Source organism: Eucyclogobius newberryi, unplaced genomic scaffold (assembly GCF_026437365.1).
Source record: "Eucyclogobius newberryi isolate DKJ021-1_F unplaced genomic scaffold, fEucNew1.0.hap1 SCAF_11, whole genome shotgun sequence".
Taxonomy (NCBI): Eukaryota; Metazoa; Chordata; class Actinopteri; order Gobiiformes; family Gobiidae; genus Eucyclogobius; species Eucyclogobius newberryi.
Window position 1 is genome coordinate 499,315 of NW_027315735.1, and position 27,900 is coordinate 527,214.

General features: G+C 43.1%; 1 protein-coding gene across 1 annotated transcript in view; it reads right to left on the minus strand.

Moving 5' to 3' along the window:
• Nucleotides 1-27,900, minus strand: part of pdgfc (platelet derived growth factor c) — a 155,508-nt gene that overhangs the window by 46,103 nt on the left and 81,505 nt on the right. Inside the window, exon 2 of the mRNA XM_072434637.1 lies at nucleotides 2,644-2,836. Within this exon, the coding sequence (XP_072290738.1) occupies nucleotides 2,644-2,836 (193 nt within the window). The remainder of the gene's footprint in view (nucleotides 1-2,643; nucleotides 2,837-27,900) is intronic.

A 27,900-nucleotide genomic window follows, 5' to 3' on the forward strand; every position in this document is an offset into this window, starting at 1 on the left:
CTAACTGGACAATTAAAACTAAACTAAAATGTGTTCTTCTTTCCTGGGCTGAATGTGAATATCCACACCGGTCGTTAACCCCTTATTCGCATCTTAGTACAACAATTAAAGGTGCTGCACCCGAGTTAAAACGTGAATGCTCCTTTACCTAATGCAGTCCGAGCAAACGCTCATAAAATGCAGACAGCACACAGTGGTCTTATTCTGACCCTTAGAGCTGCTTTTATCATACTGTCTTGTACTGGGGCGAGACAGATTTGACTCGACACAAACATGAGTACAGTGCACTCATTCACAGAGCATGTCACTCACTGCTACTGGCTGAAAAAACTGGTAAACTCTTGGCAAAAATGCATTCCTGTAATTAATATAGATCAAATCCATCTTGACACACACTAATCATACAAGTTTAATCAAGATGGAGCTCACGGCAAACATCAAATGGACTGAATTATTCTGTTTTTTCCCTATCAATCTTTCAACAGCTCAAGCTAAGGTAAGCCGCTGTACACAGTGGTTTATTCAGTCACGCGGTGTCCAGTTCAAACCCCTGCTGTTGTTTTTCCAACTCTCCCAGTGCATTGTGGTTCACATTGACCCACAAATAACTGTTCATTAAACTTACCAATATATTAAAGAGGACACATCATGTCAAATTAACTGAGGGTTAAACCATGCCATATCTGTGTGCTTTCATCATTACCTCATTCAGAATGGTATTTTGATTGAGTCCTGCATGTTTGAGTAATACTGTAATATGCTGTATTTTCAGCTTGAGTGCTAAAGAAAATTGAATTTTCACCTAACCCCTATCCCTGCCTACATCCCTGAACTTTAATTGTGATTTTAAAATTCAGACCCCAAATGACACATGTAGAGTTCTGAAATAGCTATTTTATTAACAATACAACACACAAAAGACTGTCGGCTGCTTATTATGATGAAATGTAAGAGGAGGGGCTTATTAGTTATGCACAGGAAGTTCATCCAACAATCTCTAATATTGAGCCATTTTAGAGCAATACATTTGTTTAGAATGTTGTAAAATTCCTATTTGCCAATATTTTTGAAATACTACTTTTAAAATACATGGAAACTGCCTAATATGTCTTCTTTACAATAATGTATTTACTACATGTACAATCGACCTCTCGACTTTTGCCCTTTTGACACTGTAGAGCTGCAAGTACTGCTGTTCACCACTTTGTCCATTAGGGGGCTCTACAGTGACGACCAGCGCGTCTTCTGCGCCCCCTCCTCTTCAGGGTCTGTATATGCTAAAGTGCCCGCGCTCATATCCACCACAGTGACTCATTGATTATCTGTTGATCTTTAAAGTCAATGGCATCTGAGGCTCGCTTAATGAAACGACTTCATCGAAACAGATCATTGCACAGACTGTTTTATATTAAACCTTTGAAGCAGTCACATCAGAAATAGCATGTAAGTAACAAATGGCATCCTAAATACTGGATGAGTTTGGCTGCTCCGTCTTCAGCAGCTGACGGCGCTGACTGAAGGCAATTTCACAAAGGAGCACACACGATACTAAAGAGAAGGGTTTACCTCAGTCCGACATGAAACGCATCCTGTGGCACAGAGTCGACATCACTTTGGTTTGTGTTTCACATTTTGATGAGACAAAGAGCGGTAAGACATGTCCCGTTCACAGTTCAACAGCAGCAACGGACACAAATCAGATTTAGACTTTTCCCAAGAAAACAACATTCACGCTGGAATTTTTGATTCACGTTTTTGAAAGAAATCTCCAAAAAGAAATACCTATCTTGAATCAATTTACTTTCAAGATAAACTTTAAGATACATTGTGATTTTCAGATAACATTAGAAAAAAAACCTACATGTGGCCACAAGATAATACCTCGAGGGAACAAGACGTTATTTTGAGGGAATGACATAATTATCATTATCTTGAGGGAACAACATAGTTTTCTTGAGGGAATGAGATAATTATCTTGAGTAAGTCGTGCGCACGTGATGACTGCTCTCGTTTCTCATTCACTCACAATAACATCTCGTCCCTTCACGATGATATCGTATGTGTTAATTTACATTTTTAATGTCATCTGCATCTTTTTATCTGAAGTACAGGTGGGGGATGTGATATCGAAGAAATCTATGAAAATGAATAGAAAACGGTCCAGAAGTTGCAAAAAGAGGAGATGGATTAGAAGAGAGAGTGTGTTCACTGGTGGTGTAGTGGTCAGAGGCGTTGCACGTGGTTGCTACCACCTCGGCATCGTGGGTTCACTTCTTGGTCTCTGCCATGTTTCACTCTACAACATCCTGTTCAATAATACTTTTGGGACTAAAGATCTAAAAATATAAAAACAACAACATAAAGTGGTCTTTCCATTTACATATTTCTGGCTTGTAGTGATGGGCAATATCAGTGATTTTTGGTCAATAAAGTGGCAGTATCGCAATATCAATTCAATAATGATGATAATTGCAAGAGAATTGATACTTTTCCCTCAGTCATTATGAAAACATCAGTATCTTTGGTATTGATCCGCCCATCACTAGTGGTAACACATACAGACCTCTCAACGCAATCAAAAACAAAATACAAGTTCAACGCCAGCATATACATTTGATCTGTTATTACATATTCCATCCTTACTTGCAGATTCCGTCCTCGGGGTCCTCCAGTCCGAAGCGGGGGTCGAAGTGCAGTTGGATCCTCATGTCGTTGGGTGCCACCAGCCTCCAGAGCAGGGCTGTGTTCCTCGGGTACGTGTGGGGGAAGTTGGGACTGCTCACCATGCCCTCTCCAGAGACTGTAAGGACCTTCTCCAGCTGGGAATCCTGTACTCCTGCAGGACAAGTGACATCGTGAGTTCAAACAGACAGGGACAGGGCGGACAAAAAACAATAAACAATGTGCAATTTTCATCCATATTAATATTCTCTGTCTAGAAGGCTTCTGTTGGCTGTTTTTACCTTTATTTGGTTCAAAGGAAACACAACATCAACAGGTCCTCAAAAAGTCCCGTAAATAGTGATAATATGAAAAAGTAATACAAATATTTGTCTATGTGTTTTCTTTAGTTTTTGTACTATAGAATTGGGTATTATGTATTCACTTCTGATTCTTATTTTGGGTGGATATGTTACCTGCAAAGATTTATTTCTGATAAATCTTTCATACAGATCGATATCAGTTTGGTCACCGGTTTCATCTGCTCGAGTTCAGATGGGCGTGATTGACAGGTGGATTAGCCAATCAGGGTCCGTCTCCATAAAGACTTGGAGAAGTCTGAATGAGATACACGGTTCCTCACCTCTGATTGGTCAAAGAGCCGTCTTCGTGTCTAATTCGATAACCAAACCCAGTAGAGCAGGTTATGAGTCCAGGGCTTGTTTCCACAGAGATCGAACTGGATAGAAAGTGATCTTTGTAGTAAAGTTAAAGCAGGATCAGTGTTGGAAGGTAATGCTTAAAGTGTTACTGTAGTCTGAATACTTTACTAGTAATGTAGTAAACTAAAGCATAAAAGTGATTTTGTTATAGTTGCTAGACCTACTAACTATTAGGTTTCTTTATCCGACCAAAATTATGCCTTTTATCTACATAAATCAGCTATAAAATGACATAATATATATATATATAATCTCAGAGTGAAGCAAAACTAAACCAACGCCTGGACTCTGCTGCGGGAGGTGGAGATGTTTCTGAGTTTAACGCTGTTCATTCCAAGGTAAGAAACAGTGTTTAAAGGAGCAAACTGCGAGTGCAGAAGAGCAGAAGAGCGTTGTACACAAACAAGATGATTGTTCATATATTTAACTAGATTGATTGGCTTCATATTTGCTCCTAACGCTAAGATTAAACATGTCCACACTTAAACCTTTTCCATGACACAAGGTCAATGTGCACAGCTGATAGCAGCATTATAATAATGCCGTATGACGCCCATAAGTCGAGTAAAACTGAGAGTTCAGATGTGAAGCGCACAAAAAGATCTTAGAGTTAGAAGAAACTATATCATAAACATGAGCCTGAAGAATAAACGGGGCTGAAACGATACGAGAGACACTCAAAAAATAATCTGATTACTTTCAAATAAAATAATCGACAGTCTGATTACTTTTTGTAAGAGTAATATGTAATCAGTAATCAGATTACTTTCACATAGTAACACTGACCTTGCCGACTCTCTCATTTTATAAAAGAAATACCCTTTTTTACTGCCCACATTTGTTGCTCGGGGCCCAGTTTAGAGTGGTTCCCTCCACATCTCACAGAACTTCATCTTCCATCCAAAACCACATGTGAAGTTGAACCCTGCAACTCCACGTTCAACCACATTAAGGACTGTTCAGCCTTCATCAGCCACTCGAGTCGATCTCCGGGCTCAGGCGAACACGTCTGAGCTCTGGGAGTTAGTTGGTCCGTTCAACACATGAGTAACCTTTTCCCCGGCGGGACCACCCTCTTCCTCGCTCCGTCCTCCCCGTGTGAGACATGTGTGGGACATGATTCATGCCGGGGTGCAGCCAGTGCCATGTCCTGACACTTTCTGGCTCTCCGCTCCAAACACAACGGCAGACTGGAGGAGTGAGCAGGAACTGTGCGAGACTAACCCTGGCAGGCCGCGGATTATACGGGTTTTTATTATTACAGTCCAATAATATAACGGATTCAGATGTTTCTAGTTGATTTAGGACACATTATTCTTGCTCTTTCACATGTTATTACTCAAACTGTGCATGTGTGGAAAATTGAGCGACATTTGAGCCTAGAAACGATCAAAATGAGAGAAGATCAGCACTGATGACAACATGCAATAGAACGTAGCATTTTGAGCTCCTGAAAGAGAGACAGAGCCAAATGATGCGAGAATGAAACCACAAAATGCAATTTATGCAGTTGAGGAGGACATAAAGAAACATGATAACGCTCAAAACGCAACAAAACCTTAACCTACTTGGGACATTCCTCGTGCTGATTGGGCAAAGCACCACAGGAACGGAACAAACCCAGAAATCACACTTTTGTCATATCCATTAGAGCGAAAATAATCAAAGCACCTCCATATGCTCTGTATTTATGCTAAAATGAGCCGTCGGTCGTTTTGGTTCGTCGGTTCAAACCAAACTGCTGCTCTGTGATTGGTCCCTCTTCCCTGGTGGATATGATGTCACAACATCAAACTTCACTGTTACGATTATTGTGAGAAGAAACGTCAGAATTGAACAATTATTCACGATTATTGGAGCATGACAAAATAAAAGCGAAATCTTTCATTTTCTTTCATCCCAACACGTCATCATTGTTCCATTTTAGCTTTATGGTACGATCTTTTCTGATCAAACACATAAACCTCACTACACATGTGGGTGTACTTTTCGGGTCCAGACTAAGCAGAAATTACATCATTTTGCTTCTAAAACAGTCACGATTCTCAGTTTTGTTTTAGTTCTTATGATTATATTGTGTCCTGAATAAGCACAATTATCGATTAACTGGTTAATCTTGACATGCTACTGGTGGATCAGGCCTAAATGTAATGGATGCAAGAGCGGGAGCTGGTCAAGATGGACTCAAGAGGATAGACAAATGGTTTTCTGCAAAATGGAACCTTCTCTAAATAAATGTCGGATGTTGTTCATCACTGCATAACCCTCCAAACAATCCCATAAGCCTGTGTCAACAGTCCACAGACTCAGGTCATTAACTGGCTGATCATGATCCCATTTTCCCTTCATATTTTGCCCATAATCCTTCTATTGCTGACTGACTCGGGTTCATTTCTAAATGTCAAAACTCCTCAGATGCTCTTTTATGTAGCGCTTTTCGATGATGAAAATGTTGTGTTTGATTTGACAAAGCCTCTCTCTCCGTATGCAACTTGATCAGACCTGAACTTGGCACCAACCTCAACAGGTAAATGAAAATACTTACTATTACTTCATACGGCGGATTTACTCTCTGATGTTGAACGTTTGTTTTGGTTAACTGCCAAGCCGTAACAGATTGAATAACGGCGTGCCAAATCCAAACAAAACCGGGCACGACTGAATGAACGGCCTCTTTCATAAGTGAGGCGGAGGGTTAGGCGAAGAGCGTAGCCTGGAGTGCTGACTGTCTGAGCGGAGAAGGGAGAGAGGGATCCCGCTCATTTAAGTCAATATGACTCCAGGTGAAGTAGAAAGTGCACGCTGTACTTCATGTCCCATCATCTGCTATGCTCTCGTATAAGCAAACACACGTCATTTATTTTTGGTATTTTGGTTCCATAGATGTTGGGGAAGGTTTGTTTGTTGACTTGGCATTGCCACAAAGAGTTTTGTAAAATAGTAATGGATGAATGTGACGATACAAACACAAAGAAGCAAAATAGACATCAAACTATCAAATGACCAACTTGTTTTCTCATCGACTCAAAGTGGAAGGGCTAACAAGTATTACATTTGTTCAAATAGATTGGTATCTCAATCCAACAATACTTATAAAGCACTAAATGTAACACACATGCTCATACGGCTGAGTACAAGTGAACCAGTCGAGTCAGCCCCATCAGAGGAGCTGTCTGCAACCATAAGACACGGCCCAGAGGAGAGATGAGGCCCCAAACCTCCACCAGGGGCCCACGAGCCAGGCCCCAGCAGCCTCAAGACACAGACACAGGGCCCAGAGGAGAGATGAGGCCCCAAACCTCCACCAGGGGCCCACGAGCCAGGCCCCAGCAGCCCCAAGACACAGACACAGGGCCCAGAGGAGAGATGAGGCCCCAAACCTCCACCAGGGGCCCACGAGCCAGGCCCCAGCAGCCTCAGGACACAGACACAGGGCCCAGAGGAGAGATGAGGCCCCAAACCTCCACCAGGTCCCCACGAGCCAGGCCCCAGCAGCCTCAGGACACAGACACAGGGCCCAGAGGAGAGATGAGGCCCCAAACCTCCACCAGGTCCCCACGAGCCAGGCCCCAGCAGCCTCAGGACACAGACACAGGGCCCAGAGGAGAGATGAGGCCCCAAACCTCCACCAGGGGCCCACGAGCCAGGCCCCAGCAGCCTCAGGACACAGACACAGGGCCCAGAGGAGAGATGAGGCCCCAAACCTCCACCAGGTCCCCACGAGCCAGGCCCCAGCAGCTACCAACCACGGCTCCTGGTGCAGAGAGCTCCTCAGAGGAAAATAATCTGTTTTTTGTACTTCACAACAATTGAGAGCAGGTGTCTGAACATTCTACACAACGACTAAAAATACTTTTTAGTTGATTCTATCACATTCATGAAAACATTCTGCCTGATGGTTTTGAGTTCAAGTTGAGCAAAATATTAAGACATTAATTCTGTTTCTTCCAAAATCCGCCCAGACCACAACATTTGACCCATTCATAATTTTTAAAATGTGTGTGAAATATTTGTAATATTTTTAAATCAGCTACTTAAATACTTTAACTTAAGTAGATTTTTAATGTGATACTTTTACTCTGATACTGTACCTGTACTTTTACTTAAGTTACAAAATGTAATACTTTTTCAACCACTGAAGCCACCATCAGTCACTATCAGTCACTATACATGCATGACGTTTTAAAAGAAAGAATAAAGTCTAAAGAATAAAGTAGATAAATGCACAACAACAACAACAACAACAACACCACCTGCAGAAACACTTCTTCACACAGTAATGTGGTTTATTCTAGCATGCAGTGTTTGGTGGCTAACACGTTGGAGCTACTGTAAGGACTGGTCTGGGCCTTTAGCAGGCGTCCGGCTCACAGACACTAATAGACAACAGAGGCCGGACAAAAGAGTGCTGTTTACAAGACTTGTCCTCAGATGACTCCATTAGGCTCTCCTCTCAGACCTGTAAGTATTTCTTGAATGCTTTTGCTGAATACTGTTGTCGTTGTAGTCGTGACGGCTCGTGGCAGTGGCCGGGGCCTGATTGACCGCTTTTATGTCCATGTGCTGGCTCAGGAGGAAACACGCCCATAGCTTTTATGTTATTAAGACCTGGCTCTCCATCACAATGACATGTTTTAATTACAAGTCTATTACAGAGGCTTGTAGCACATGGACTCATAAAGAATAAAGGAAGAAACAAAATGGGCAGAAAGGGTACATTATTTATACACTAAAGGTAAAGTGGAAACATGTCCATCAAAGATTTAAAAGGTGCATTTATAAACGTAAAGAACAACGTACTAAAATATGAATGGATTTTCTGGCACATTTTTCAAAATATGAAAAAACTAATAAACTATGCTACATAGTCAAATATTTCAGTGACAATTTTGTAGACAAAAACATTGAAATAGATATAATTGTAAATGCGGAAATACTTATATTGTTGTGATTCTGTAAAAAACATTTATAAAACACTTTCTTGATTGCAAACTCTGTTTGAAAAAGTACTTTTCAAGTTGTATATCATTTTAAATATCTACTTTAGGTACCCAAAAAGGGAAATACAGACAAATAAAGGTAAGAATTCCAAATATATCCCTAAACCAAAGTATTCCGATAACAACGACCTAATAATGACCGTGTGTTAGCTTAGTAAGATATATATTTGTACATTTGTTTAGGCTTTACCTTTTAAACACAAAAAACCTGACCCACTGATGAACGACGGCTCCAGAGACCTTCACGGGCCTAATTAGACTTGATCCAGCCTCCGTCCTGCTGCATCCTGCTTAATCCGAGCGCTCTCATCAGGCGTAATTGCACGGCGCAGGGGGACAATCCAAGTGCATTCCTGTTTGGTTCAGCTTAAGACCCTCCTCCTCTGTGCACCTTTTGTTCACTTGCATCAAAGCAGAAAGTCCGTAAGCCCGTCAGAGAGCATCATGAAAACCAAGATTTGATTAAACAGAGAGCCCTCAAGGTCAAAAGCACGGAATACATTCCTTTTACTAAAGCAGGTCCATCAAGGTGCAATATTCCATTTGGTATTCTTACCATGGCAATACTCGTTCACATGTACTAGACATATTAATAAATCATACCTTTTGAGAACATTTTGGTAGGACATTTATGGCCTTTTTGCCTCAAAAAAATGTGGTTTAAACCTGATTTTGTTCTGGTTCAGACCTAAAGCTGTAATGGTTTTTGTCCTGGTTTTGTCAGACTTGTCAGGCTTCATCTCCATTCTTCATTATTAGTTTATCATCTCTATTGATCATTATTGTCCTAGTTCATCGTCCCTACTGTCTATGATTGCACCAGTTTGGAGATCAGCTTGATTTATGAGCGCTCTCAATGCCAGTAGCCTGCGGTGACTTTTATGGATGGGCGAGCAGACTTGGGGTGTTCAATATGTAGTGGATTACACATAAATGAAAAAAACAAACACGATCTCAATCAATACACAAGAGGGGGCTTTGAAGCAAGGCCTCCCATGTGAAGGGCAAAGGCCCATAATACTGAGCTAAACTCCCATACCTGAGACAGATGCTGAGGGGATTAAATAAGTTGACTTCATCAACCGATTCATTAGATAAATTAGCGTTTTATGTTGTTAAATGACTGTTCGTGTTTCTAACGTCGAATCATTAGAAACGTGATCAGGGCCAGAGCTACAAAGACTCTTTGTCTCTAAAATATAGTTTTTAAGTTTGTTGAAACTTGATGCTGCTGTTGCTTCTCCTCTGCACATGCTCAGTTAGGGCACAACCTGCAAACACGCTTGATTCCCACACAGCTTTATTCAGCGTGGTTAGAGCACAGATCCTTGGGTTTGAGGCCGTGTGGTCCTCAGAGCGCATGTGCAGACCTCTAAAAGAAGCTGCTGTCCACTTCAGCCAAGCTTCAGCAACATAAGTGAGCTTATTTTTATATATTTGAGAACAATTCATATATAGTTGTGACACGCAGTAATTGTAGTTTTTATTGGTCAAGTCACATGACTTGAGACTTCTTTGACTAATGTACCACAAAGACTTGACTTAGGCCTTGCCCTTTGTGACTTGAGACTTGACTATGACTATGACTAATGACTTGGAATGACTTGGGATTTACAGGCCAATCATTTCTAAAGCGCTATAATGCGCATGAGGTGCAATTGTATTTATATGAGCCTGATTTTAGTTTTTGCAGTGCTTCAGTACATTCAGGGGAGGATGGGCGTGAATGTGTGCATGGATTAAAACTATTGTGTGTGAGTGAAGACATTAAGGATTGTGATCAGAAGTGTATTATTCACACAACATTCACTACTTGTGCACAGGAAACCAGAATATAACCCCAATTAATCCACATCCTCTATCTTTACAGAAAAGTATTGTCCGAGATCTCATTCAAAAATATCTAATCACAGACTTTTATAGCTGTAATTAGAATTGTGAGGTGCATTATTATATCATTCTGGAGCCACAATCCACTCAGTTTGGAACCTCAGGGGGAACAGGGGCGGATCGGAGCATACAGGGGCTGGGGCTTCATAGGGGACCCACTCACTGAAAAACGTTCAGACTTTTTCAATCAAATGAAATGTATTTGACGACAATCATCTCCTCAGGCTGTACAAACATTATTGTCTCAATGTTTTAACCTCTTGGCACTAAACGTTGGACATTCAGCCACATTTCTAAATCTTCAAATAAATTTGCATTATATGTCATAAAAATCCACACAGTCAAAAGTTATAAAATACAACTTGTTGGTTTCAGGATCAAAATATAAAATCCTGCTACTGCAGTTTAAATGGATTTGAACATAGATAGTAGTGGACGACTGGACACACGTATGATTTGACTTGACTTACTTGACCTTCCTGACCACGTGACCCGGACTCTCTTGTGACTTGGACTTACTTCTATATTATATTATTTCACCTATGCATTTTAGTTTATCAGACACAAACTAAGCTTTCTGTAAATTGTAAGTGCATAAGGGAATGCATAACTTGAATGAATGATATACATGTAAAAATTTAATGACAGCTGTTAAGTATTTACAAAAACTAGCCTGTTTGTTTCATGCTTGAGAAATATCTGTTGCTGTGTCAGACACAACATTAACGGGTCAGATCTGTGGAGAGGCGAGTCAGCCTCAATAAGAATGTAATAATATTTTTTTTGAAGGCATTTTTGTGCAATAAAAACATGTAAAAACAAGTAATTACATATTCATAGAGACGAGTACTGCACATTTTTCAGCTAAAACTAGCTTTTCTTGTAAAATCTCCCACTTCAGCACAGACAATGTAACGATTTATGTAAGGTCAGGTCAACTCAGTGACGCTCAGCTCCATGGAAGTGTATAAAAATCACTATAATAGCAACCATTACTGTTATTATTATCATACTTTCTTCTTAAGGTGACAGGTCCAGTAATTACCAGCAGTGGTTTCCTTCACAATTCCCCTGTATCCTTCCTGTACGCTCACATCCGCTCTTACTGTAAAACGCGTTGCTGCAGTGCCTTGTGAATGACCCCAGTCTCCGGGTTAACCATGTCATCAGATGATCACAGCAACCCCCCCGCCCCACCTCCGAGTCTATTACCTCAAACATGACTCCTCCGTGACCTACTTTTTTTCTCCCACCGTGTGGCGAAAGTAGATCCGACTATTAAGGGAGGAAGTGACTTTGAATAAATAAGGGCCAATACAGAGCTGCCATTGTGCTTTGTTCACACGTCAGGAGCTGAATCGTCCCTGCTGTTGCACATTAACCTCTCGGCTGCCAAAACAAAAGCCTCGGAAATGAGACCCGAGCAACAATGGAGAACAGAAGGCTAATAAAAAAATGATGATCGGTTTATTCTATTACACGCATTACAAAGGGCTACCGCGCGAAACGTGCTGGGAGCTGCCTAGGAGCTAGGCTAGGCTAACGAGAACAGGTCTTTGGTCCAGATGCGGTATGTGTCTCGTAAAAAAGCAAAGGATCGAAATGAAAGCCATTTGCTACTGTAAAGCTTCAACACATTTATCATACTTTGCTGTAAAACGGAAGACTTAATATAGTAGAGCAGTCGGTGTAATCCCTCATTCGTCCAGGAGAGTCCCATTGTAGAAAAAGGTTCAGTTATAGTCATCTGGACTCTCATCCACCGGGAACTCAGATATTTATTCTATTCTGTGGTAAGCCCTGCCCACCAGGCGGGCCCTCCTGATGTAGAAGAAAAAGTCCTCTTTGTTTCTATCAGTCCTTTAATGGGCTAGTCTCCCTTTTGTGTCCCTGGCTCACTCTCCCTGAGGACCCGATTAGCATCCGAATGTCCTGGTCCTCTACCTCTCCAGGGAATCAAAATTCCATTATAAACTACAGGAAGATTGAATCTTAGCCCTCCATTTCTGTTTAAAGAAGGTCTTTCTTTTTTAACAAAAATAGCTTCCTTAACTCCTCTTTCAAACCATCTCTTCTCCTGCTTAGAATCTTCACCTCACTGTCTTTGATAGAGTGCTTTGTGGCTTTAAGATGAAGATGCACGGCGCTCTGTGGTCCTGAACTCCAGTGTCTTTTGTGCTGATAGAGTCTCTTGTGCAGAGGCTGTTTAGTCTCACTATGTAACGCTCTTCACACTTTTCTTCACTGCATTGGACAGAATAAACTACATTGCTTTGTTTTTGGGTCGGCATCTTGTCCTTAGGGTGAACAAGTGTTTGTCTTAAAGTGTTAGTGATCCCATTTGTCCTTTCATAAGTAATGACTATTCATCCTTGGGTCCAAGGGGACATTAGTTTACGATAAAATCAATACATTATAATAGCTCTATAAAAGGATCCAGTGCACTACATGAAATGTCATCAGTACATCAATGTAAGCATGTTAGTCTACATTGGTTCTATGCAGTGGAATTGTAAAATGACCCTGTGAAGTGTGTCTTGTGTTAAAACCATGGCGACCACTAGAGGGCAGAAGCTGTGCAAACAGAAGCTTTTGTAACATACACATTTTTATAAAACAAAATATGTAAACTAATCTTTGACTTTATAACTTTCTATGTAATTTCAAGATGTTACGGCTTTTCCTGGAATGTTTCTTAGTCCTGCATGAAATAGCATTTAACCAAGTACAAGGGTTTTACCCTGCTTTTTCAAGTGCGTCCCCTCACACTTGGCTTGGTGATGTCACCTGCTTGTCGCCATGGAAATGGTAACATTTAATGCTGGGCTAAGAAACATTCCTGGAAAAGCATTGTCATATTAATGGAAACAAGCAGACGGCAGTTATAATTAACTAGTTAATTGTAAACTATTAACCTATACAGCAACCATTACAAATCCTACTCATACTACTAACATGTTAACTTATAGACAATTAAACTTGAAATCAGATCTCGATGCGACTCATTCTGCGTTTTAACAAACATTTGTTTTTTCCCATTGGCTACAATGAATACAACTGTATTTTCCTGTATTTCTAAAACAATGGTATAGAAGATAAATATTTGGATCCCAGTATTCTTGGCTGTGTACACAACTTTTCCAGAATTCCAGGAATGAGCTATAAGCACTATAGGTTGTCAAAATAGTTCTTTACAAATTCTGTGGTTCTGATTGTGTTTGAAAGCGCTTCCCTGGAGAGACATTACACCGCTTTGGGTTACACGGCTCTATTTGCTCTGTAAATTGTTTAAATGATTCTTTTCACACAATGGGCTCAGGATGGGCTGACGTCTGCTTGGAGAGGGCCCATCACACATAACCATTCAGGACAGCTCTTTCCTCCGGGTAATTGACTGACTACGACACAGACACCGGCCTGTTGTCTGATCACAAATGCACCATCAGGGGCTGAGGAGAGCACAGGTTCACCACTAAACGGAATCTTTAAATGAACATTTAAACAACAAAGAAGAACACAACCACATCAAATTAGAAAACAGCGATAAAGAAGGGAAGTTAAACTGTTTGGCATATGTAGTGTGTATTCTATTTTTCAAAGCCATATCATTTTGTTTTGAAGGACAAATATAATTCTAAATATGTTGTGCTTTTGACCATGTCTTTCTAACATTGCCGCCTCATCAAAAACATACCTGCTGCTGCTGCTGCCGCTGCTGCTGCTGCAGCTGCTGCTGCAGCTGCTGCAGGGGCAGGCCTGAGAATAGTACTTTAGGGGCAGGGACCCCCAAAACAAACTTGGTCCAACATTGAACAAATTCCTAAGATAATGTCGATAATATTTCTGTAACTTATGTGAGATTTAAACCTGAGGGTGCTGAGCTGCTAAAAATATCAATAACATTAAAAAAGGTCAATAAGAAAGTAGTAATGGGTTAAATCTGATTTTAAAAATGTGTGGTGTGACTCCTGTCAGTCGTGTAAGTTTGATAGGTTTCATGAGGGATTTAAAGTCGTGAGACAGCACGTCTATTGTGACTACAATCCTGAATATCCGTCTTTAGGAGCAGGGTGGTAAATCCCGATTTTTGCCGTGCTCCGGTGCAGCAGGATGTTCACAGACACGGAGGACACTAAAAACAGTGTCTGGGCTAAAACGTCCTAATTTTATCGTTACAGAAAAAAACAATGCTATTTTTTCCTGCCTAAACATCAAATTAAAGGTTGAATGGACGATTTTGAGTAATCTGAGTCTTATTTCCTCGTGGCGTGGGCGGCCGATTAGTCCTGCCACGTATCGATCAAAAACGCACCTACCGCTCACCTGCAGCCGTGTGCGGTTCGTCCCCACGTTTCCGCGTGTCTAAGCGCATTGATCTATCATAATATAGTTCCCTCAGTGTACGGGACAAAATGAAGACGGAGAAAGACAGTTCGAGCTGACGCAGAAGAGACGGAAATCTACGGGAGACAAGAGATGATGCGATCATAAACAAACGCACGTGTGTGTTGTATCAGTCCGCACGGGGGAGTGACATGAGCACGGGGGAGTGGCATGTGCACGGGGGAGTGGCATGTGCACGGGGGAGTGGCATGTGCACGGGGGAGTGGCATGTGCACGGGGGAGTGGCATGAGCACGGGGGAGTGACATGAGCACGGGGGAGTGGCATGTGCACGGGGGAGTGGCATGTGCACGGGGGAGTGGCATGTGCACGGGGGAGTGGCATGTGCACGGGGGAGTGGCATGTGCACGGGGGAGTGGCATGAGCACGGGGGAGTGGCATGAGCACGGGGGAGTGGCATGTGCACGCGGGAGTGGCATGTGCACGGGGGAGTGGCATGAGCACGGGGGAGTGGCATGAGCACGGGGGAGTGGCATGTGCACGGGGGAGTGGCATGAGCACGGGGGAGTGGCATGAGCACGGGGGAGTGGCATGTGCACGGGGGAGTGGCATGAGCACGGGGGAGTGGCATGTGCACGGGGGAGTGGCATGTGCACGGGGGAGTGGCATGAGCACGGGGGAGTGGCATGTGCACGGGGGAGTGGCATGAGCACGGGGGAGTGGCATGAGCACGGGGGAGTGGCATGAGCACGGGGGAGTGGCATGTGCACGGGGGAGTGGCATGAGCACGGGGGAGTGGCATGAGCACGGGGGAGTGGCATGTGCACGGGGGAGTGGCATGAGCACGGGGGAGTGGCATGAGCACGGGGGAGTGGCATGAGCACTTCCACCTGAGTTCTTGAATCGCCAAAAAATCGTCCATTGCGCCTTTAGTATCACAGAAAACGCAAAACTTTTTACATTTACAACCAGAGCTGAAACAAACACTCCTCTTGTCCACATGTCCAACTTATTCACCTCTTTCCCACTTTAAAGTCCATTTTAGATCATACAGTAAGTTAGCATCACTTGCATTGCCGGCTCTACAACACCTGTTTTGGTTGGTTAGGGGTCACATGACACTGTTTAACCAGTGAAAACTCAATACATTGAACTGTATAATTGTTGCAGACTCTGGCGTTGTTTGTGGTGTAGTGTGGACCCTCCTCAACATTCTAAACTTCTCACAACTGCAAAGTCATGTACCGTGTCCTCAGCTTTAGTTACATTTTTGTCCTTGTTTCACTGTGAGAAATGTGACTCACTATTTTGAGCCACAAAATGTCCTCCCTACAATCAGAAACCATCGCCAATGTCCAAAAATCATGCTGCGTTTGCACCTGTTCATTACATGTAGACGGAGAGTGATCCGACTGTTTTCTGGAGAGAGACAAATCGGATGAAAAGCGCACTTGGATTTTCCTGTGGTGAATGCTGTTCTGAAGCTGCTGGGCTGAACTGTATTTCCGTTTCATTTAAAAGTATGAAATCAGGAGCACCAAAGCTAAAGTGTAAAATGCAAATATCCAGCATAATGCATAGAGAACTTTACTGTTATCGTGTGATTGATTGACTGCCTTGTTAAATATGAAAATACATTAGTGGACAATCAAATCTCAATGAAATTAATTGATATTTAGCTGCATGTGTATAAAATAAAATGAAGGTAAATCTCTCGTACAGAACAATGGCTGGCCTCTTTAACCACATGTGATTTAACCTCATGTAAATCCACTGACATCTGCAGCCTATTAAGACATGGTGCACTGGTTTCTACAGGTGCAGTAAATTCCCAGCTCGCTTTGGCTATTTATTGCTTCCACATTGACAGTCAGCAGAAAACAGCTTGAACATACCATGGGGGACAACGTGGTATTAAAATGATTAGGCCGTGCTTGGAATATTACGGTGCAATTTCTATCTGCCGTGCGGATAATGGTTCTGAGGTTCAGGCATGAGCTGAAGGCAAATCAATGGCAAACGTGCTGACGAATGGGGAATGGATTCCTCGTAACATGGAAACGGCACTCTTGATATCACTGTTATGAGTTTATTGTGAATAATCATTTAAAAAAAAAACTGACACATTGTTTTCAATATTCATTCAGTTTTTTCAGGGACATATTGTTGAAAGTACCAAAAACATTGTAAAAAAACATATAATACAAAAACATACTATAAATGTCGATCACAAAATTATCAAATGATTAACATGTGATTGTATCAATGTGTCCAGATTCACATGTCTCTGAAAATTATTCCTTTCATGGAGGAAAAAGCACAACAAATAACAACAAATGCTTTTTTGAGATTGTGGACTAAGAGTGCCAGAATTAAAGTATTATATTGATCAAACTTGATTTTTGAGTCGATTTTTTCTCTTTTTTAAATGATCTTTCAAAAAAGAAATACATTAAAATGGCTATAAAAAAACTAGCTTGTTCTTCAAAAACAAAATAAAAATGGCTTTCAATACAAATGTCCTGAACATGAACAAGACAGACTTTTAATCACTGACTTTGTTTTGTGTCAAATGGCAAAATCCTTACTTAAAAGTCCAAACTACACACCAGATCCTTTCACTGACAGATTTGCTGTAGGCTTCTCAATGAAAGGAAAAAACCCAATCATGGACAATTAGACATGACAAACCTGGATAACATATTCTACTCGCATGTTTTTATGGGGAGAACTTGATTACCAAGAGAATTAAACCTTCTGAGAAAGTCAATCAATTTGCCGACACATCTGCACCGATATCTGAGTTATGGGACGATGCTGCAGTTATCTCGTCCATACAGGCCTCGAGCCTCACGCTGTAATAAAGACTATTGACAAAGCAGTGGCGACCAAGATGTCATCAAATTCATACAATGGAGATAATTTGTTCTAACATCATTGCATATTGCATATCATTCAAATATTACTGCGCTTTTGACAGATAAACTATCCATACATTGATTCAGCTGTGGCTCTGGGTAAGCTCTCCCTGACACGGGTACTATGACACCCTCAGTACTATTATCAGATCTTGGGTACTTTTTATTTTACTTTATTTAAAAGAGCTGTTCGAAAGTTCCAGTTCCAATATGCATCACTGAGAAGGATATTAAAAAACATTTTGAAATAATTATAATATATATATAACTGCTTGTGTTGACGTCTGTTTTGATGCTGTTTCTTGAGTTTGCTCTGAGTAAATTTGTGTCAAAATACGTAAAAAAAGATTAGGCTTTTTTCAAAATGTATATCCAAGTCAAACCTTTCACGTTAAAGTAACATAAACACATTGGTCCTGAGCGTCGCATCACTGGCAAAGGCAGTCTAGTTCCCTTGTTAGTTGCGGTGTCCATTGAATGCAAAATACACAAAATATTCCTTGTCTCATTTCGAATGAAACTTTATAAACCTTTTAGTTGTAATTTGGGTAGATTGAGCATAGGGCAACAATTTAGCACAAAAACACTGAAACGCAAAATAACAATCTTGTTTGGACACACATACCACATCAAAATCGGAACTAGACTTGGACAAAATCCAAAGCAAAACCTGGAGAAAACATGGCTGAACCAGGAGTAGAGCAGGACCAAACCGTCCCCACATCAGGACGTGAGACAAGCGTGAACATAGTCTCAGTGTCCATGGATTAGCAAATCATTTCTGGGTTATACCTTCAGTTTGAAAGTCCAATGTTTCATCACAAACCCTTAACCCTGGTGAAGATGTCGGTCTCTTTCTGTCTTCTCATGTGGCAGTATACATTTTTCTATTCCCACTCTTCATTTTTCTCCTGACCCTGAGCCCCAAAGAGCCTGATCCAGTCTTCTTTTCATCAAAGGAGCACTGGAGCTGGAAGCCATCAAACTGACCACGTGTGGACAGACGGGAGTCGCCCGGAGGATAGTGAGGGTTGAAAAAGAGGCATGAATACAGTCAAATTTATAGTGTATATATAGTATATATATACTATATATATACTTTATACTTTATGAAGACCCTAACACTAACTCTTAACCCTGAATCATTCTGAATACACTATTTGTTCATTATGAATTCAGTCTTTTTTCATGCTTTATTAAGGATATTATAAGTTGTAATGATAGTAAAGAAATGGAATAACTGGCTTAAAATGTGAATTATAATTATTCAATTATACCCACTTATGATTTAAAAATGTAGAAAGTTTTGTAAAGATAAACTAGATGGACAATCTGTGCCAAATATGGATATGAACTGATTAGACATTTGTGGGTTAACTTCCTATACAACATTTTGTAAAATGTGCTATGATGATCCTGGTAGAAAAAAAGAGTGATCTATTTATAGGAATTTTAACCTAAGATTTGGACAGAACATTCTTTTTGTTGCCTGACCATGGAGTTTGTCTTGTCTTTTTTTCCACTGGACTCGTGTTTCCAAGTTTAATCCTTACCCTGATTCCAGCCAATCACAGCTGACCTCAGAGGAGTTTGACCAGACATGGACCATGTGTGCGGAGGCTGTGCTGTTCAGGGCTGATTTATGGACTGAATTGGATGGATGAGTAGATGCACATTATTACAATTGACTGAAACTAAGCTGTACACAAATGGTCAAGGGAAGGGAAAAAATGGTCTGGTTTTGGTTCATCTTAATCATTTTTAAGGTCTCTTTGGGCGATACAGTTTCACTAAGAAGCACTAGAAACAGCTAGCCAAGCATTTGAATCAGGGCTATTTCTAGCTCTTTGAGGGCCCTGTGCACATTTCGTCTTAGGGCCCTTAATTTGCCACCAGATCATTCATATTATTTTTTTTCTGGACAATCAGGGACACAGAAAAAGTCTGCATTCATATTTTCTCATAAATATATTGTTTGGCAAACTCCTAGACTATTACTTATTCATCAATAAAATAAAACATGCTTTTACCCATTAATCAACATTCAACTTGTGGATGCTCTGTAGTGGCAATTTCACACTTTGATTATATATCATATTTAAATCAGTGGCAGAGTGTCAAAAACTACAATGTACCTTTATTACAGACGTCTTGTTCACTCCTCACAACAGACCTACCACTCTGTTAGAAAAAATCAATATACATTTGCTTTCTTCCTCTCACTGTTTTAGACAACCCACCCCTCCTCATGCATCTGTATCGTTCTAAAGCCTCTCTACTCCGTCTGTTCTATGCCTCACGAAACTACGCTGGCAGTGATTGATAATGGTGTATGGAAATATGAGTCCGGGAAAAACGGCAGGTCCAGATGGTATTTGAGGTAACTGAAAGAATGTGCTGCTGAATTGTGGGTGACACTGTGGCTTATTGTTTGTCTAGATTTATGGAAGCATTCATCATTTGTTGTAGAGATCTGCAGAACTGTGGGTATTACAGTTAAATGTAGTTCAAGAGTCCCACAGGGGTCAATCATTGGACCATTTCTGTTCCTTTGCAGATGAAAAAGCCATCCCTCTTTTGGCCAACTTTCCTTAAGTCTCCTAAATATTTTAAGTCCAACATGTAGAAAGTGGTTGTGATCTGGTTCAATGATTACATGACATTTGATTTAGTATAGCATTGTTAAAGGGTTTTAGTGTAAATCATTTCCAAGGCAATTCAAATTTTACATCTTTCCTTTCCAGGGCCGAGTATATTTAGGGTTAGTTCCGTCACCCATTGCTGTATTGACCTTATTCCGCCCCACCCACTTTTCCTTTCCACTTTCCCACGTGATCGCCACTTCCATTGTAATGGCACTTCCGGTCCAGCGAGAACACCTTCGGCTTACAACGAGGGGAAAGTCTCGCCACTACAATGTGCTAGAAAGTAGGTTGATTAGTATCACTATCCAATATCCAATGTTCCTGTGACCAACAAGTCCACAATGCATCGATTCCCTGGGCGGCCCAAAAACGTCTTTTTAGTCTATGTAAAACTTATTTTCATTCGAGGTCAGCCCCAGCCCCATGTTAAAGGTGGCATGGACGATTTTTTTCAGCAAATTTTTTATCATATTTCCTCGTGGCGTGGATAAGTCATTTGTCCTGCCACGTATCAATCATAAAACCCACCTGTCGCTCACCTGCAGCCGAGTCAGGCTCGTCCCCACGTTTCCGCGTGCCTAAGCGCATGGATCTATCATAATATAGTTCCCTCAGTGCACGGGGCAAAATGAAGACGGAGAAAGACAGTTCGAGCTGACGCAGAAGTGGACAGAAATCTACGGGAGACGAGAGATGTGATGCGATCCGTTGCGCTAATAAACAAACACACGTGTGTGTTGTATCAGTCCACACGGGGGAGTGGCATGTGTACGGGGGAGTGGCATGAGCACGGGGGAGTGGCATGTGCACGGGGGAGTGGCATGAGCACGGGGGAGTGGCATGAGCACGGGGGAGTGGCATGTGTACGGGGGAGTGGCATGAGCACGGGGGAGTGGCATGTGCACGGGGGAGTGGCATGAGCACGGGGGAGTGGCATGAGCACGGGGGAGTGGCATGTGCACGGGGGAGTGGCATGCTTACGGGGGAGTGGCATGCGAACTTCCACCTGCGTTCTCAAATCGCCGAAAAATCGTCCATACCGCCTTTAACTAATCCAACCGAAAGAAGGATTATGTCGTATGGGCTTTTGGATTAAGGTGAATAGAACATTACAGAGTTTGCAAACAAATTGTTGTGTTCCATTAGCCTGGTATCATTCCTTGTATTAGCATTAATGCGTTTTCAATGGGAGAGTTAGCGTGAGCCTCCAAACATCACAAACTATGGAAATCCTCTTTTGGTGACTGACAACAACTGGACCACATGAGAGTAACACCAGAGCCTCGTTAGCATGTGTAGCACTTTAGCGACCAGCGTCAAAATGACCACGCAGGCCACAATAGTTTTGAACAATAAACAACAATCACGCTGTCGCCACGTGCCAAAGTTACAGATGAACAGGGTAGAATGTAAAAGCTATTCTTAATTAACTGCTGGAAGGGTCCAGTGTATAGACAGTACTAAATAAAATGTTCCTCCTTCAGCTATTGAACAACAGAGACACAAATTGTGTGTTTGGCGGGATTATTATTATTTTACATAAACCAGTTATTCCATAAAAACAAAAAGCATATTTTGCAATATTTTCTTTCATTAGGGTAGGTTAAGGTTAGGTGCTAGGGTAGGTTTCAGGTATTTGGTTAAAGTTAGGAGTTTGGGACACGTTAGCTAAAGGTATCCTGGCAGAACTGTGAGATGACACAACAAGACGCGTTTGGCTGAGTCGCAGAAGAGTAGAACAGCTTCAGAGAAGCAGAAGAGTAGAACATCTTCAGAGAAGCAGAAGAGTAGAACATCTTCAGAGAAGCAGAAGAGTAGAACATCTTCAGAGAAGCAGAAGAGTAGAACATCTTCAGAGAAGCAGAAGAGTAGAACATCTTCAGAGAAGCAGAAGAGTAGAACATCTTCAGAGAAGCAGAAGAGTAGAACATCTTCAGAGAAGCAGAAGAGTAGAACATCTTCAGAGAAGCAGAAGAGTAGAACAGCTTCAGAGAAGCAGAAGAGTAGAACAGCTTCAGAGAAGCAGAAGAGTAGAACAGCTTCAGAGAAGCAGAAGAGTAGAACATCTTCAGAGAAGCAGAAGAGTAGAACATCTTCAGAGAAGCAGAAGAGTAGAACATCTTCAGAGAAGCAGAAGAGTAGCCATATCTTCATAGTGTGCCCCAGGGCAACTTAGGTTGCTATGTGTTTGAATACATTATTAAATCATACTTTTTGCAAAGCTGAATATTTGGGTAAAAATAGTTTGTCAAAGTCATAACTTTCATGATATCAAGTCTCCCATTCCGTATGCATGTGGTGAAAGGTCTAACTCAGTCCTTCATGTTTAGAGTTCAGACATGTCAAACAGGCATCTGAGACGGGACATCCCACACAAGCACTGAACCACATGCACTCTTTATGTAGAGACACTATAAATCTCTCTGTGCACTGCACTTTAGAATGAAGAGCGCTCCAGTCGACCAAAGCATGCTCACTTATATGACCTGATGACAGGCATTCGTGCTTTTCTAATTATGACTTTGTTTCCTGTTTAAATATTTATCATAGTTTTACACCTGCCAGATGTCTGAAAAAATAAAAAATAAACATTGAACAAATACAGGAAGTAACACTGCATTCCAAACAGAAATCCCTTTCTGTGTTTTTGTGCACCATTTTTTTTTTTCAAGAATATAAAGGTACATTATTTTGTAAATTCAACAAGCTTGGGCCCACAAATTAAAAAAGTAGATAACACTTTCAGCTAAAAAATGGCAAAGATATAATCATGTTAATTATATTTTAGTGAAATATATACAGGAAAATCTATTTTTTGTCAATCCAGCGTCTCAAACCCTTCCTTCCTCTGGCTCTGTACTATATATATATATATATATATATATATATATATATATATATATAATTTGCTTCAGTCTACCAAACATGCTGTTAAAGCTGTTCCTCTAAACTTGAAGCTTGCAAAGTCAGAAGATTCTATTTTTACAATTCAAGCTTTCCAAAACCTTTAATTTTCATTTGGAGTGAATGTTGAATCAGCATGTTGCTGACTCACTTTTCCTGGTTAGAGCTTTGTTTAGGTTTTCTTATTCCTCTTTTTGGCGATAATCACAGAGTAAATTCTTTGCAAAACCCAAAACAAAGACACTCACTCTTACAAAAACATGCATTAACATCCATTACATCCCGCCTTAAAATAACTAGTGCACAATTACACCCTACGCCCGAGGCCTCTGGAACATCTAACTTCCGTACAAAAAACAAGCCCACAATGCAATGCACCCGAGTGTTATCTGAGAAACGATTACGAATGGTGATAAGGTCTTTGAATGTTACAGCTGCGGCGTGTTAATGACAGTGAATGTGCTGAGTGTGTGAGCAAGTGCGGACACAGCAAACTTAAACTCCAATCTTTCAATCCCTCGACCGAGACACAGCTTACATACAACACTCACACGCTTCAGGGAGAGTCTAATTAGGCCCTGCACTTGTGTTTGGCACCCACAAAGGGAAAGATTGGGTGTCAGAATTCTCACTAGCAGCGTCTAAGTGCATTGACCTCCAGGTATTGGGTGTGTGTGAACTTGGGAGGCAGCATTTAGACATTATGTCAGTGGCAGGCGAGACGCTCGGCCCGTAAAGCTGCCCTATTTCAACTCTCCCCTCAGTAAACATCCACAAGAGGCCTTTCAGGGTTAGCATGCACTAAACAGGCACACACAACCTTTATATGCAATGGAGTCGTGGAGCAAATGTTAAAATGTCTCGATGTAAAGTATTGCATGCTATAGAGGCCGGAAAAAAACTACCGGCCTCGGCCGTAAGTCTTCTCCAAACAAAGGCCATAACTCTGGCCCTGAGCGGCAGAAGAACATCTGACTTACACTGCTGCTTGATTGAAAGTGCTTTGGCAAGAAACACAGAACAGCGGCACGCACCACCACGAGCCGCACGCACCACGAGCGAGCGGCGCCGCTTCTCCTCCGCTGCACCGGCGTTTCCACGCCCGAACACCGGCTCCGCGCTCCCGCACCCGCCGCCCCGGAGGTCTGTACCTGGGCGAAGGTGTGGCCCCAGCCCGCCACAGGAGCAGACACGGAGAGCGGGGCACCGGCTCCACCCGGAGAAAAGCAGCCCCATACAACCAAGGTACAGCCCCGTTTCTCTGCTTTCCCCGCTCCACAGACGGGGGCGATCTGGTCACAAAACTGGACTCAAATGCGTCTTGATTGGGCTAGAGCAACGCCGGCGTCTGGTATGTGGACTGCCGCTTCTGTCCCAACGTCTTTGTTTTGTTAGTCGTTTCCATTGTTTTGTTTTGTTCCCGCGTCTCTGTGTTGTCTTCTGTCTACATCCCTGTTCCTTAACTTCATCGGACATTACTGCACCGTCCATCGCTCATCTCCTCCCTCACTCCTGGACTATCTACTGCCCTAGCCGCCAGCTAACAGCTGGCTTAACACCTGCGGAGGTCCGTCATGGTATCGCGGGGCCTCCCTGCCGTGCAGACAAGGTCTGGGGCAACCAACGCCACTCACTCCACCAGCTTCAACACCCGGTCCACTGCCGCTTTTTCACAACTCTCTGCCCACCAGCTTCTAGTTAACCAGCCTCTAGCCACCGCCAACATTCTAACTGGATTACTCTCATCTGCTGCTACGTTCCATCTCCTCCTCGGACTATCACTCCCACGCCTCCAGGCCACCGCTCCACCAACTTCTCGCCTACTCACCTACACCGCTGCTGACCTTCACCTCCTCAACCATAACCACCGTCTCCCAGCTGCTGCTGCCTCTGCAGCTAGCTCAGCTGGGATCCTTCGCCGGCCCCGCTACATCCACAGGGGCTCTGGTCTCTCCCATAACCAACACTCCAACGACGGCTCACCTATCCCCTCACTCTGGACTAGTTTTCGCCCCCCCGTCATCCCCACCTGCCGCACTGCCAACCTCAGCAACCTCCGCCCCCCCACCCCTGCGCCCCCATCCATCTCCGCGCCCCCATCCATCTCCCTTGCACTGCTGAACTGCCGCTCCCTCGCCAACAAATCACCTGTTATATCTGAACTGCTACTGGACAATAACATTGATCTGCTTCTCCTCTGTGAAACATGGCAACAGCCCCTGGACTTCTATGCTCTCAACCAAGCCACTCCCTCCAACTACACTTACACTGCCAAACCCCGCCTCTCCGGGCGTGGGGGAGGTCTTGCTGTTATTCATAAAAAATCTACATCCATCACTGAACTGAACCTCAACCTTCCATCCATCTCATCATTTGAATACCTCGCCTTCTCCCTCCCCAACTCTATCACCGCTATCCTGATCTATCGTCCCCCAAAGCCCCACCCCTCTTTCCTCACTGAATTGTCTGAACTCCTCACCATCGCATCCTCTCTCTCTGCCCGCCTCCTACTCACTGGTGACTTCAACATCCACATTGACTGCCCCAACGCCCCACTGACATCCGACTTCCTCTCTCTCCTGGACTGCTTCCATCTCACCCAACATATTGACTTCCCCACCCATACCAAAGGCCACACTCTGGACTTAGTCTGTTCCTCTCTCCTACCCATATCTAAGCCCCACCCCCTCCCCTTCCCACTCTCTGATCATCTCTGCATCCTTTTCTCCGCCCCCCTACCCTCGCCCCACAACCCCAAAAAACGCACCATCACCTACCGCAATATCAAGTCAGTCAACCCCCTCACGCTCTCCCAGCTCATATCCTCTGCTTTCCCCCCTGACTCCCCCCCCTCTTCCCCCGACGACTATGCTGTCATGCTCAACACCACCCTCTCCGACTCCCTTGACTCCCTAGCCCCCTGGAAAACCTCCTCCGTCTCATACATCAACCCCGCCCCCTGGTACACCCCTGAACTCCGCACCATGAAGCAGACTGGCCGCCAACTCGAACGACTCCTCAAAAGAACCCGCCTCACCGTCCACGCCGAAGCTTTCAAATTACACATCTCCTCCTACCGTGACGCTCTCCAAGCCGCCAAATCGGTCAAAGTACTCAACGATCTCCTCACCTCTGCAGACTCCGGGGCCCTCAACATCCTGTTACTACTAGACCTCAGCGCAGCCTTTGACACTATAAACCATTCCATCCTCCTACAAAGGCTGCGCCAACTGGGTGTTGAGGGCTCTGCACTTGACTGGCTCACATCCTACCTCACCAACAGGCAAGAGTTCATTTCCCTCTCCGGTCACTCATCCACCCTCTCCCCAGTAACGCAGGGGTCCCCCAGGGCTCAGTCCTCGGCCCCCTCCTCTTCATCTGCTACATCTTCCCCCTTGGTCACATCCTCCGCCAACTCAACCTGGACTTTCACTGCTACGCTGACGACACCCAGATATACCTCACCACCAAATCCACCAAAAACCCTCCCCTCAGCCACATTGAAACCTGCATCTCTACAATAAAATCATGGCTCACTCTCAACTTCCTCAAACTGAACAGTGACAAAACAGAGCTCCTCCTCATTGGCACCAAATCCACTCTCAATAAAACTGGTCCCTTTTCACTCAGCATCGACACCTCGACCATCACCCCCTCTACCCTGGTACGCAATCTCGGTGTCATCATGGACCCCACCCTCTCCTTCACTCCCCATGTCAGCCACATCGTCAAGACCTCATACTTCCACCTCCGCCGCATCGCCAAAATCCGACACTGCCTCACCCTCCCCGCTGCTGAATCCCTCATCCATGCCTTCATCTCCTCCCGCCTTGACTACTGCAACTCCCTCCTCACTGGCATCTCCTCCCATTCCCTCCACAGACTCCAAATGGTCCAAAACTCCGCTGCCCGCCTCCTCACCCACACCCGCCTCCTCACCCACACCCGGTCCCGTGATCACATCACTCCCGTTCTCCGCTCTCTCCACTGGCTCCCCATCAAGCAGCGCATAAACTTTAAAATACTCCTCCTCACCTTCAAAGCTCTTCACCACCTTGCCCCCCCCTACCTGTCTGACCTCCTCATCCCCCACCGCCCCACCCGAGCTCTCCGATCCTCCTCCTCTCTCACCCTGACTGCACCAACATCCCGACTCAAAACTTTTGGCGACAGAGCATTCTCCCGAACAGCACCCCGACTCTGGAACTCCCTCCCCCAACCTGTCCGCCACTCACCCTCACTCACAACATTCAAATCCTGCCTCAAAACATACCTCTTCACCCAAGCCTATGACCTCCCCTACCCCTAGCCTCCTCTACCCCATTGCCTACTCTTCTACCCCCTGTTACATCCCCATCTTTTTCTCTCTACTTCTTCTGTCTTGTTCATTTTATCTGTATATTAATGTGTTCTGTACGTGTTGTCCCCCCCTGTCTGTAAATACCCCCCCCTTTTTTTTATTATGTTCAGCGTCTTTGGGTCACTGAAAAGCGCTATATAAATAAAAGTTATTATTATTATTATTATTATTATTATTATTACCGGTAGGTCAAATTTGCCTTTACAGTACTCACATGTACACGATTTATTTCCACAACATTTGTTTGGCTCCAGTACAGATACGTTGTAAAAGCAGCTCTTAGGGGTTAAAATGAGAGAGCCGTGTCCTGTCTGCAACCTTTTATCCATAAGTTTCATAACAATGAGAAATTAGGACCATTTCCATTGTCTTTGAATGGTTAAAAAGTCCTCAAAATGTTGCATAAAACAGAAAGATGAAACTTTCTTTTGCTGAAACTCATGAAAAGAACATTTTA